General features: G+C 44.6%; 1 protein-coding gene across 5 annotated transcripts in view; it reads right to left on the bottom strand.

The window, feature by feature from the left end:
- Positions 1-13,478, bottom strand: part of SGSM2 (small G protein signaling modulator 2) — a 174,155-nt gene that overhangs the window by 52,097 nt on the left and 108,580 nt on the right. For 2 of the 5 annotated variants that reach the window (XM_060259242.1, XM_060259244.1), the window contains exons 12-13: positions 7,612-7,746; positions 2,800-2,950 (exon numbers count right to left, since the gene is read on the bottom strand). In XM_060259242.1, coding sequence (XP_060115225.1) covers positions 2,800-2,950; positions 7,612-7,746 — 286 coding nt within the window. The remainder of the gene's footprint in view (positions 1-2,799; positions 2,951-7,611; positions 7,747-13,478) is intronic. The other 3 variants (XM_060259243.1, XM_060259245.1, XM_060259246.1) reach the window with 2 other exon arrangements.

The raw sequence follows: 13,478 nt of genomic DNA, 5'->3' as shown, positions 1-13,478 counted from the left end.
GTACCTTCTCCAAGTCTGCAGAGTCCTTTTGTGGTGCAGTGACCAGTTTTCCAAATGAGGCTGCACCAGGGATCTATACAGGGTAGGGTTGCCAAGTCCAATTCAAGAAATATCTGGGGACTTTGGGGGTGGAGCCAGGATACATTGGGGTGGAGCCAGGAGCAAGGGTGTGACAAGCATAATTGAACTCCAAGGGAGTTCTGGCCATCACATTTAAAGGGACAGCACACCTTTTAAAATGCCTTCCTTCCATAGAAAATAATGAAGGATAGGGGCACCCTCTTTTGGGGCTCATAGAATTGGACCCCCTGGTCCAATCCTTTTGAGACTTGGAAGGTATTTTGGGGAGAGGCACTAGATGCTATACTGAAAATTTGGCACCTCTACCTCAAAAAACAGCCCCCCCAGAGCCCCCGATACCCACAGATCAATTCCCCATCATTCCCTATGGGAATCTTTTGTGGAGGTGCATAATAGCTGTGGGAGTGGGGCTTCCCCCGCTGGCCAGCTGGCTGGGGGAGGGGGGGAAGCCTGTAAAATCAGGGGATCCCCCGCTGGGACCTGGGGATTGGGAAGCCTGATACAGGGGCATTACAATATTGCCCTTTTTTATTCTCAATCCCTTTTATTCTCAATCCATTTATTCTCAATCCCCAACTATCAACATGTCTGTTCTCCAAATGAAGCCCTCTGGGATGCCCCTGGAGGTCCCGTTCAACTCTGCTAAGGCCAGTTGATTTGCCATATCCAAAGCCTGTCTCTCCACCACCAGCAAGGCCAGAGGGAAGGCAGAGAGTCACCTGGCACCTTCCTCCTATGCCTGGGCCCAGCTCCAACAGAGAACTCCTCCCATGGATGGTGCTCTGGATTCTGGGTGCTTGTGGGGGGGGGGGGCAACAGTGGGAGGGCTTCTAGTGTCCTGGCCCCACTAATGGACCTCCTGATGGCATCTGGTTTTTTGGTCACTACGTGACACAGAGTGTTGGACTGGATGGGTCATTGATCTGATCCAATATGGCTTCTCATATGCTCTTCTGTTCTTACAAGCAGCTTTTCCCCCAGCATGGTGGTTTGAGTGTCAGACTAGGATCAGAGAAATGCAGGTTCAAATCCTCCTCTGCCCTGAAAGTTTGCTGGGTAACCTTCCATAAATGAAGCAAATAAATAAATATTTTGAGCACTCCTGCTTCTTAGATCTATTGAGAGGTATAGACAATGAGCAAATTTCATTGTTGATGCAGGAGCAACAGTCACAGAATCATAGAGTTGGAAGAGACCTCCAGGGCCATCTAGTCCAACCCTGCACAATGCAGGAAACTCACGAATACCTCCCCCTAAATTCACAGGATATTCATTGCTATCAAATGGCCATCTAGCCTCTGTTTAAAAACCTCCAAGGAAGGAGAGCCCACCACCTCCCGAGGAAGCCTGTTCAGTGAGGGACTGTTCTAATGGTCAGGAAGTTCTTCCTAATGTTTAGTCATTAACTCTTTTGATTTAATTTCAACCCGTTGGTTCTGGTCCTACATTCTGGAGCCACAGAAAACAATTCCACACCATCCTCTATATGACAGCCCTTCAAGTACTTGAAGATGGTGATCATATCACCTCTCAGCTGCCTCCTCTCCAGGCTAAACATGCCCAGCTCCTTCAACCTTTCTTCAGAGGACTTGGTCTTCAGACCCCTCACCATCTTTGTTGCCCTCCTCTGGACTTGTTCCAGCTTGTCTATATCCTGCTTAAAATGTGGTGCCCAAAACACAATACTCCAGGTGAGGTCTTACCAAAACAGAGTAAAGCGATACCATCACTTCCCGGGATCTGGACACTATACTTCTGTTGATACAGCCCAAAATTGCATCTGCCTTTTTAGCCACCACATCACACTGTTGACTCACGTGCAGCGTATGGTCCACTAAGACCCCTAGATCCTTTTCACACATACTACTGCTAAGACAAGTCTCCCCTGTCCTATAACCAAGCATTGGATTTTTCCTACCTAAATGCAGAACTGTACATTTATCCTTGTTAAAATTCATTTTATTGGCTTTAGCCCAGTTTTCAATCCAGTCAAGGTCATCCTGTATCCTGTTTCTATCTTCTTGTGTTTGCAACCCCTCCCAATTTAGTATCATCTGCAAATTTAATAAGCATTCCCTCTATTCCTTCATCCAAATCATTGATAAAGATGTTGAACAAAACAGGTCCCAGGACAGATCCTTGATGCACTCCACTTCTCACTCCTCTTTAAGAGGATGAGGAACCATTCACAAGCACTCTTTGGGTGCGATCTGTCAACCAGTTACAGATCCACCTAAAGGTTACAGGATCCAAACCACATTTTACCAACTTGTCAACAAGGATAGTATCAAAAACCTTACTGAAATCAAGATAAACGATGTTTACAACATTCCCCTCATTCAGCAAGGTAGTCACTTTCTCAAAAAAAAAAAAAGAGATCAGGTTAGTCTGACATGACTTGAGAAACCCATGCTGGCTCTTAGTAATCACAGCCATCCTTTCTAAATGTTCCAAGAATGACTAAGTGCTAAGTTCTCCTAGGCTGGCCTCCTCAGGGAGCACCCCAGAACCAGCAGGTTTCTATGGCATTGCATGTGTGAGAATTCCCTCTGGGTTACTGCCCAGTCTCCTTCCCAAGAAAATGGCTCAGAGCACTCCAAGGCTCAAGCTGCACTCGGACATCACATCAGCCTTGTAGGTGCAAAAAACTGGCTCATCAATGGACAGGCAACAGGCTAGGTTCATGAACATCCTGGCTCAACATCCAAATCAAATCACCTGTCGTGAATGCAGCTGCAGCAGCTGGGGATGTCATAAGGCGAGCTGTTCGTTGAACACGACAGACACGAAGACCCTTGGCTGCAGGGCTCCAGCTGCCATGGCAACATGCCAGTGCCGAACCCCTGAATCTCCATCGTGGTGCCAATATCTAGGGGAAAGGAGGGAGGGGAGACACAGGAAGACTTCTGAGCCCCTGCAGGAGAGAAGCAGGCCTCACTCCCTTATGCTATGACTTGAGGCAAACAGGCCTCCCTCCCGTCCATCCCAAGCAGTGTCCCCCATTTTATCTCTTGCTTAATACAAACCTCTGGGCATTTGGGCCGGAAGGCTAACACAACCAGCCATTACCAGCTGGAGAAAAAGAGAAGCCCTGTTTTTAACCTCTCTCTGGATGATGATGTTTTTCATCAACCACTGGCCTTCAGCTCATCCATGATGTCCAATTAAGGCAAAGCAATGGAGACGGCCATGTTAAAACATGCAAGCAAAACCCACACTTTTCCCATTCATTTTTTTCCCCCAGCCACACATTCAAATTTGGGTGGAGATGAAGGGTTAAAAAGGAAGGAGGAATGGCCAAATCATGCACTTGAGTATCCAGCACAGCCATCTGGCTTGGAGTAGTTTTTCTCCTCCAAAAAGTGAACAAGTTTTCTTTTAAAATGGGAGTCTGCCATCACTGCAATGTGAGGCTCATTAACTGCAAAATATGGGATTTTTTTTGGGGGGGGGGCATACCGATGGAATTAGCACAAAAAGGGGGGGAGGGGAGAGGAAAAAAGCACAAAATCATGGTAAACTGCAAATCAGGTCTATCAAAGCCAAAATGAATGAGGGCAAAAAATGCTCTTCACCTTAATTCTTCAGGAACGAGCTGAACTGAGCCAATACTTAAGGCAGCTTCTTATGAAACCATTCAGTCCCCCAATCTTAAAAGAGTGGGCTTGTTTCCCCACTCTCCCTCCACAGACAAGAAACACGCATAGAATTTTAAAATTTTTCTTAAACAAAGAAACTTAAGGTGAACCCCACAGAACCTAAGAATTCAGATGAAAGGTACCGGAGTTAGAGTGAAGAATTAGAGTGAACAGCATCTTCAGAACAATCTACTTCATTCTGATTTGCGGAGTGGTGCAATCCCTGCAAAAATTTGGCCCCATGCAGAAAAAGGCAAAGAGGTTGCAGGAAAATTAAAGCAGAATGGAGAGCAAACTGGGCACAACGGTGTTGGCATTACGGCATTAACGGGAGATGGATGAAGGCTCAACTGAATGCCAACCACAACCTGCACCACCAACCTGAGGAGGAAAGTCCAAAATACACCTTACACCTTTCTGACAGTTGATGGCCAGAGCACAGATGACACTGAGGATCCAGGACTGGATCCCTTGATGTATGATGGAGCCATATAAGACCCCCCAGGACTGGGGAACCAGCGACAGGCTTGCAGGAAGCCAAATTGTGAATGTTGCTATGTTTGCAAACACCCCTTCCTTTCTCCAGGCCATGCTGAGCCCTGCAGCTTTCAGTCATCCCTCAGCGCCTCCACTGTACCCTCCTCTGTACCTCCTCTCGTTGCCCTCCTCAACCATGGGCCTAGTACCAAGAGGCAAAACAGCACATTACACTCTGAGGCTGAGACAGGAAAGGTTCTGCCCTTGGCAACTCCCTTTAGAAGGGATTATTTATTTATTTATTTATTTATTACTTTACATTTATATCCCGCCCTCTCCGCAAGCGGACTCAGGGCGGCTTACAATATCATAAAAACAATCAATTCCATAAAACATATAAAACCATAATTCACTTATCAATTTAAAACTATTTGCGCTGTCTCAATCCAGTCTGGCGGTATTGGGTTCTGACTATGATCGCCAGCTTCTGTAGGATGTCCGGTGGCAGCCCATTTTCAGTCAACCAGAAAAGCCTGTCTAAACAGTTCGGTCTTACAGGCCCTGCAGAACACCGACAAATCCCGCAGGGCCCTTATAGCTTCTGGGAGGGTGTTCCAAAGTTCTGGTGCTGCCACCGAGAAAGCCCTGGATCTTGTTGCACATAGCCTGGCTTCTTTTGGGCCAGGGGCAGACAGCAGATTTTTTGTCCCTGATCGCAGTGCTCTCTGGGGGATATATGGGGAAAGGCGGTCCCGTAGATAGGCAGGTCCCTGACCATAAAGGGCTTTAAAGGTTAGTACCAACACCTTGAAGCGAACTCGGAACACAACAGGCAACCAGTGCAGCTCTCTCAGCACTGGCTGAATGTGCTCCCGTCGTGGTAGCCCCATTAACAGCCGTGCCGCAGTGTTCTGCACTAGTTGTAGTCTCCGGGTTAGCATCAGGGGTAGCCCCATGTAGAGAGCATTACAGTGATCTATTCTTGAGGTGACCGTAGCATGGATTACCGTCGCTAGGTCGCTGCGCTCCAGGTAAGGGGCCAGCTGCCGTGCTTGCCGAAGATGGAAAAAGGCAGATCTAACAGTGGCTGCCACCTGAGCCTCCATTGTAAGGGAGGACTCAAGGAGCACGCCTAAGCTCTTGACCTTGGGGACCGGTATCAGTGGCACCCCGTCAAGGGCCGGCAACTGGATCTCTCTCCCCGGACCGCCCCGACCCAGGTAGAGAACCTCCGTCTTCGTCGGATTCAATTTCAGCCGACTCAGTCTGAGCCAAGAGGCCACGGCTTGTAATGCCAGGTCTAGGTTTTCCAGGGTACAGTCAGACTGGCCACCCATAATTAGGTAGAGCTGGGTGTCATCCGCATATTGATGGCAACCCAGTCCATACCTCCTGACAATCTGGGCAAGGGGGCGCATATAGATATTAAATAGCATCGAGGATAGGACCACTCCCTGTGGCACCCCGCAACTAAGGGAGTGCCTCTGGGATGCTTCCTCCCCTATCACCACCCTTTGTCCCCGATCTTGGAGAAAGGAAGTCAGCCACTGCAAGGCAGATCCCTGTATCCCCACATCGGTGAGGCGGTCAGTCAGTAGCTGGTGGTCAACCGTGTCAAAAGCGGCTGACAGATCTAATAACAGCAGCACTGCAGAGCCGCCCTGATCCAGATGTCGCATAAGATCATCCATGAGGGCGACCAGAACTGTCTCCGTCCCGTGACCTGGCCGGAAGCCGGACTGGAATGGATCCAGTGCGGAAGTGTCCTCCAGGAATCCCTGCAGCTGAGTCGCCACCGCCCGCTCTATGACCTTACCCAGAAAGGGAAGGTTTGACACCGGCCGATAGTTCGCCAATGTGGCCGGCTCTGCTGATGGTTTTTTTAAGAGGGGACGGACCACTGCCTCTTAATAACTTCCAGGGAAAACATAGGTTGGTTTGATCAACAGTCTCCTGATTTTCTCCTTTTTCTTCCTGCCCCAAGCTGTCACTCTTGAACTTGCTCCTCAGACCGAAGCATCAATAACATCCAGAAAGGCTGCAGGTCTTCTATATTGGGAGAAGGGTTCCCCTCAGACCATCATCACATCAAGGATATCTCAGCCGCACCAGCCCTGCTGGCTGCTGGATTGAATTCTACCACTCTGGTCCTATTGTGGGCATGCCACCCCAAGGGATTCTCTGAATCCACACTTCCAGGGTTGTGGGTGAGGCTTTTGTGCCAGTGCAATTGTTTCCAAGGCTTTGGAGAACCATAACTCATTTCACCTCTTGCTTCCCACCTTGGGAACCATAGTAACATGGATTCAGGTGAGATGGAAGAAGTCAGCTGAGCCTTGAATGACAATAATTGCCAGCCTTTGAGCTACTGTGGAAATTCTGTTCTAAGACAATCGTGAACCATGCTAGTCCTGCAAAGTAGCTTTGTTGTCTGTTGCTCCCTGGAAGCTTGGGGATGCCCTCAAAATTGTCCCAGCTAGTGGAACTCAGGCCATGCCTCTGCTGCTGGGTGGAAGAAACCATTCTCCATGCTTAACTGGGAACCATCTGAAAGACTCTCACTGGCCACACTTTGCTCTAACACAACCCTCTCACCTGGATTGTTCCACTTAAAGGGACACCATAATCAGATTCAGCCCCTTGATAACAGATTCCTCCCTGTATCATTTCAGATCCCGTTTGAAATCAGACCTTCAATAACAGATTATCCTCAAACTCTTTTCAAGCACATGTGAATTAATCTCACAGGCATAAATATATTTCAAACTGCCCTCCAATGATTCTTTTTAAAAGGATCCAGGACTGGCTTGCATCTCATGGATGCAGCTAACAAAGATTCAGGCTAACCTATTTTTATTATGCGGTGAAAACAGAAAGAAAGATGGGACACCTACCACTAGGGATTCTACAGGACATAAGCACAGATCACTCTTGACACGTCTGAAAGGGCAGGGAGAATAGTTGCCCCCCACCTCTCCTTGGTTTCCACACAAGCCATGCAAATGGACACCACATGATCTGTTTGCACACTCCATCAGTGCACACTCAGTGCTCACTTTCCTCCTTGTGACGGCCAGTTCGTAAGTACGGTACTTATGGGTGGAGGAAGGGGAGGTGTCTCTGCTGCTTCCTTGTGATTAGGAGCCTTTAGAACACCTGTACATTCCCTCCACCTGCAGGTGTCCTGCTCACAAGATGATCACATGAGGGTGGGGATTCCGGTGCCTGCTCTGATTCTTTTTGCACTGATTAATCATGTGAATGGATCATCTGGAGAATGCAAAAACCGAAGGCCTGAAGACCAACTCTGAAGCCTGCACAAGGAGACAAACCTTCCTGTAATGCCAACCCTGCTGTACACCTGTGCAAGAGAAATGAAGGGCGGGGTGGGGTGGAGGGGGAGACGGATAAAAACCTTTCATCCTTTTAGGATCTGTGAGGTTCCGAGAGCAGATCATGGATAGCATTGTGTGCAGCTTGTCTTCTTCCTCCTCGTCATCGTCGACAGAGGCAGAACGGCTGGCAGCTAAGTGGTGGTAGTTAATAGTTACTGCTCAAAGAAAATAGTGAAAGAGGAGCATAAGAAAACAAAACCGGGTGTTGGATCTACACAGTCTTAAAAGGACATGTTGAGATGGACAAAAGAATGGAATCCTCCCCTCCACAAGGGGACAGCATAGATTTTAAGGAACATCCCTTCCTAACTACAAGCATATTCACTGCTAAGGTTTGTTCCTCAGAAGCAAGGATGGCTGCATAGCAGGCAGTGATTGAGGGGCAAATGGACTGCCTTTCTGTGAAGGCCACACACAATTCTAACCCCAATGCTAAGAAAACCTTATACTTTATATTCCTTAAAAACCTCTTGTAATGTTTTGGAAATCAGTCATTCCCATCTCCGTCCCATTCCAGGATTCCCTCTCTCATTCATTTCACTTTTCACCAAGTTCCCAAGTTGCAAAAAACATCTTAATAATATAGGTACCGTGGGTTTTAGACAATTAGAAAAGACAAAGGGGGGGGGGGGGATAAAGGCAAGTAGGGGTGTACATTTGGTTTGTCCGAATCTAAAAAATACCCAGAAAAATACCTAACAGGTATTTTTTAGGCATTAAGCCAAATGCAGATCAGAGCTGACCCCAGAAAAGCCCAGCTTTTATTCAGGCACATTCAGCTATGCTGAAAAGCCCTCTCCTCCAAGTCCCGCCACGGTGGGGGCAGTGCGACTTGGCAAAGTGAACTCAGAAGGCACCATTCACTTTTTTTGATGTCACCACAGTCTCATTTCTGAGGTCCTCTACATCTTTTTTTAGCTCAATATCTTTTCTAATTTCTTTTTTGAAAGCTGTTATCATCCCCTTCATCCCTTTCATTATCCTGGCTTCCATTGCATCTAATTGGTCCTGCATTTTCTCCAATGAAGCAGTCCTTGCACAGGTTTGCTTGTGGTCTGACATGTAAAAACATCAAAAATTTTGACCTCACCAAATTAAATTTCAACTATCAGATTTAAAAGAGTGAGGTTTGCTCTTTTCAATAAGCCTAATTTCGCTGTCCTCAGGGCCTCCTGGGCTCAGATATTAATTTTTAAAGTTTTTATTTTTTCCAAAATGGCGGTCGTGACTTTCTGCCTCACTTTAAAAAAATTTTCCTTTTTCCTCTAGAGGCTTCTAAAATGGTTATTAGCAGTAATGTCCAATAGTATTTACCTTATAATCATCACCTCTGTCGGCTCCACCAATTTTTTATGTCCCGAACACTTTAAAAAATTTATTTAAATTTTAGCCTCCTAGCAATGGCCGCCGATGTTTTTCTATGATATTATAGTTCTAGAGTAGGCTGGCTGCTTCAATATTAGAACTGTTGTAAATATTGTAGAATATTATGAAAGGCATCCAGAAAAGGAAGTAGCATTATTCTTTGCGGATGCAGAGAAAGCATTTGATAATTTAAATTGGGACTTTATGTTTGCAGTAATGGAGAAAATGGAGTTGGGGGAAAACTTTATAAGGATGATAAAAGCAATATATACTGAACAACGTGCAAGGCTATGTATAAATGCAGATCTTACAGAAGACATGATAATTAGCAAAGGTGCAAGACAAGGCTGTCCGCTTTCCCCACTGTTGTTTATAATAACTCTTGAAATCTTACTGATGCAAATCCAAGAAGATAAAGAAATAGAAGGATTAAAAGTAAAAGGATTTACTTACAAATATAGAGCATTTGCAGATGATATAATGTTTATAAATGAAAATCCCATACAAGTCACACCTTTGTTGTTAGCTAAAATACAAGAATATGGGGAATTGGTGGAACTGTGTATTAATAAAGAAAAATCAAAACTTCTATGTAAAAATATGCAAGAAAATAAACAAAAGGAATTGCAGAGGCTAATGGGTTGTGAAGTTACCGCTACGGTAAGATATTTGGGTGTGGAGATAACAATGAAGAATATTGATTTGTTCAAAAATAATGAGAAGCTATGGCGTAAAATGGATGCAGATATGTTAAAATGGAATAAACTTAATTTGTCATTGCTGGGTAGAATAGTTGCAATTAAAATGAATATTCTACCAAGAATATTGTATTTGTTTTAAACTATCCCGATTGTGAAAGACAGTAAACTGTCAGGTGTGCGTTCATTGAAGCTCACAAGCAAGCAGACTTTGATATTTTTGAACAAAGTTGTCTTTATTGCATACTTCAGTGTTACTCCAGCATGGCGACTATTGGAACTGATGGAGATCAGCTCAAACTATTGGCATTTATCTTTCTACTTCAAAGCAATGGTTTCTAACCCCTGATTCCCAAAACAAAAGGTTCCTTTGCATGTGAGATTTTTCCCAACGCCTCCCCCCCTTATCTTGTCTGTTGGTGGTTATAATTCCCAGCGGCAATGTCCTTGGGCCTCCGGAGCGGAGGTGAGAATTTGGCACATACTGTAGGCTTCAAAGGGATCTTGGCAACCTTTGATATTCATGGGAAGTGGCCTCTACTCTTCCCCCCCGCCCTCCTGGTTGTTCCCAGCTTCTATGTTAGTTAGCATTTCTATGCAGCATCGAATATGGTTAGTAACAGCATTACTTAATATCATAAATGAACAGAGCCTGACAATTTAATAGATGGCAAAGAAAAATTTCAGCGTTTGTGTGGGCTGTGAAGAAACCAAGGATTAAAATGAAAATTTTAACGGATGCAAAAGAGAGAAGTGGATTCCAATTTCCAGATTTAAAATTATATCATGAAGCAGTTTGTTTAGTGTGGATAAAAGAATGGATGATGCTGTTAAACAAAAAACTCTTAGCGTTGGAAGGTCATGGAAATAAATTTGGCTGGCATGCTTATATGTATTATGGGGAAAAAGATGGATGGTTTTTTCTCTCACCATTATGTAAGAAATAATTTGCTAAATACATGGATGAAATATAAGAAATATGGAGATGAGAGAAAACCGTTATGGATAGTGCCAGCAGAAGTAATAAAAATAACAGCTGAGATGGGTGAAGAAAAGTGGTTGTCATATAATCAACTATTACAAATACAAAGTGGCAAAATAGAATTGAAAACTGCTGAAGAGTTGAATAATAAATATGATTGGTTCCAAATGCAACAAATAAAGAGCTTGATGGATAATGATACTAAAATGGAAGGAATAAGAAAAGAGCAAACAGAAATGGAAAAAGTTCTGCTTGGAGACAACAAAAAATTAATTTCAAAACTATATAAATTACTTTTAAAATGGTCTACGGAAGATGAAGTAGTGAAATCTCAAATGATTAAGTGGGCAATTAATGTAAATAAAGAAATACAGATGGAAACTTGGGAATATTTGTGGAAGAACTCTATGAAGCTTTCTACGTGTCATAGTATTAAAGAGAACTGTTTTAAAATGATGTATAGATGGTATATGACTCTTAAAAAGTTGGCAAAGATGAACAATAAGATGCCAGACAGATGTTGGAAATGCAAAAAACATGAAGGTTCTTTCTACCCTATGTGGTGGACTTGTGAAAGAGCAAAAAAGTATTGGCAGATGATTCAACAAGAAATTTCTAGGATCTAGGGATATGAATTTAAGAAAGTTGCAGAGACTTTTCTGTTGGGATTACAAATGGAAAAATTTCCAAAAGAAGATAGAACTATAATCTGGTACTTGCTTTCAGCTGCTAGGACATTATATGCGCAGTTGTGGAAGCAAGAAAAAATACCAGAGAAATGGGATTGGATTGTAAAAGTTATGACATGGAGTGAAATGGACAAATTAACAAGAATTTTAAGAGATTATGACTTAGAAGTTTTTAAGATGGAGTGGAAAAAGTTCAGAAGATACGTAGAAAAAGAGTGGAAAATAAAAGGACATTGGACAATTTTTGATAATGATTAAGTCTTAGAAGGAAGAAGAATGTAAATTTTTGTTTTTATTAGTTAAGGGTACCTTTTAATATTAGTATTATAAGTAAATAACACCGGCGGGGGTCAAGTAACAGGGGGAGGGGTGGTTAGAAAGTAATATATGGCATAGATAAAAAGAAGTTATTAATAATGCAGGAATAAGATATTGCTACCATATGTTACTAAATACAAAAAAATTAACTAAGAAGGCACCATTCACTTGCTGAGTCCTGCTGCTGATGCCAAGCTCGGAGGAGTAAGCATTTAAGGAAACCGTGGTTTAAGTAAGCATTTAAAGGAGCCCTCTCCTCCCAGCCTCACGGTGGTGGGTGGCAATGGTGCAAATCGACAAGTGAACTCAGAAAGCACCATTCACTTGCTGAGTCCTGCTGCCGCCGCCATGCTTGGCGTTTAAGTAAGCATTTAAAGAGACTGTGGTTTAAGTAAGCATTTAAAGGAGTCTCCTCCAAGCCCCAGTGCTGTAGCATGACTTGGCTAGTGAACTCAGAAGACATGTGCCATGGTCTCTTTAAATGCCTTCCCCCCCCCTCCACTGAAAGCAATGGAAGATGGGAGCACCTTCTTTGGGGGATCTTAGAATTAGAGCCCCTGACCCAATCTTTTTCAAACTTGCTGCAAATTTGGTGTCTCTACCTCAATAAACATCCCCCCCCCCCCCGAGCCCAGATATCCCCAGATCAGTCCCCATAGAAAAAAAATTGATTTTCCAAAAATCCCTGAATTCCAATGCTATACCAATACTGGAATTCAGGACTATCAGAAAATACCAATATTTTTTGGGTTCAATATACTCAAGCCCGAAAAATACTGGGGATTTTTGCACAGCCTTGAAGGCACAGCAAGGTAATAAAAAAATGAGAGAGTTTGCTCAGTCTGATATAGCTGGGAAGGATCAACTGTTCAACTGAATAGCCAAACTGGACCCTGTCATGGCAAGAAAATCACCTAACGCTGTAGCTCCCACTGCCTCAAAACCAAACATCAATAAAAAGATGAGATAATCTCACTGTCCTGTGAGATTATCTCATGAAGCAAACTGTAGGCCTGGTATGTGTGACCAAGACCTGGGTGCGGGAGGGCAAAACTGTCACACAGAAAAAACTTATCCCACCTGGGTTCTTGGTCCTACATCGGCCCCAGAAAACTGGGGGGGGGGGGGGGGTGGCATCTGGATCAAGGTGAGTCAGCACTACTGTTGCTTCTCGATCTTTCAGCAGTGTTTGACACTGTTGATTACAATCTTATGACCCATCGCCTTGCCGATGTTGGAGTTCAGGGAATTGCCTTACAGTGGTTCTCCTCCTTTCTCTGTGGTCGGGGTCAAAGGGTGGTGCTCAGTCTTCTCACGACACCCACTTGTAAGTGGTGTCCCACAAGGAGCAATTCTCTCACCAATGATGTTTAACATTTTCATGCACCCTCTTGCCCAGTTAGCCCAGGGTTTTGGGCTGGGCTGTCACTGATATTTAGATGACACCCAGCTCTATCTGTTGATGGACAGCTGTCCAGACTCCGCCCCGGATCATCTGGCTGAGGATTTGGGAGCTGTGGCTGGGTGGTTGTAACAGAGCTGGCTGAAGCTTAATCCGACTAAGATGGAGGTCCTGCTAAGGTGGAGTAGAGTCAGATATCCAGCTCCCAGCCCTGCATAGTGTGCCACTTTTGCCAGCCCAGAAGGTGAAGAGCTTGGGAGTGACCTTGAATGCCTCCCTTTCTATGGAGGCCCAGGTCACTGTGGTTGCTAGATCCGCCTTTTACCATCTTTGGCAGATCAGGCAGCTAGCACCTATCTCTCCCCTCAGGGCTTAGCTATGCAATGGTCACTTTCAGCTTGGATTATTGTAACTCACTCTATGCAGGCTTGTC

Source organism: Heteronotia binoei, chromosome 18 (assembly GCF_032191835.1).
Source record: "Heteronotia binoei isolate CCM8104 ecotype False Entrance Well chromosome 18, APGP_CSIRO_Hbin_v1, whole genome shotgun sequence".
In the NCBI taxonomy this organism is placed as follows: Eukaryota; Metazoa; Chordata; class Lepidosauria; order Squamata; family Gekkonidae; genus Heteronotia; species Heteronotia binoei.
This window is presented reverse-complemented; position numbering and strand designations above follow the sequence as displayed.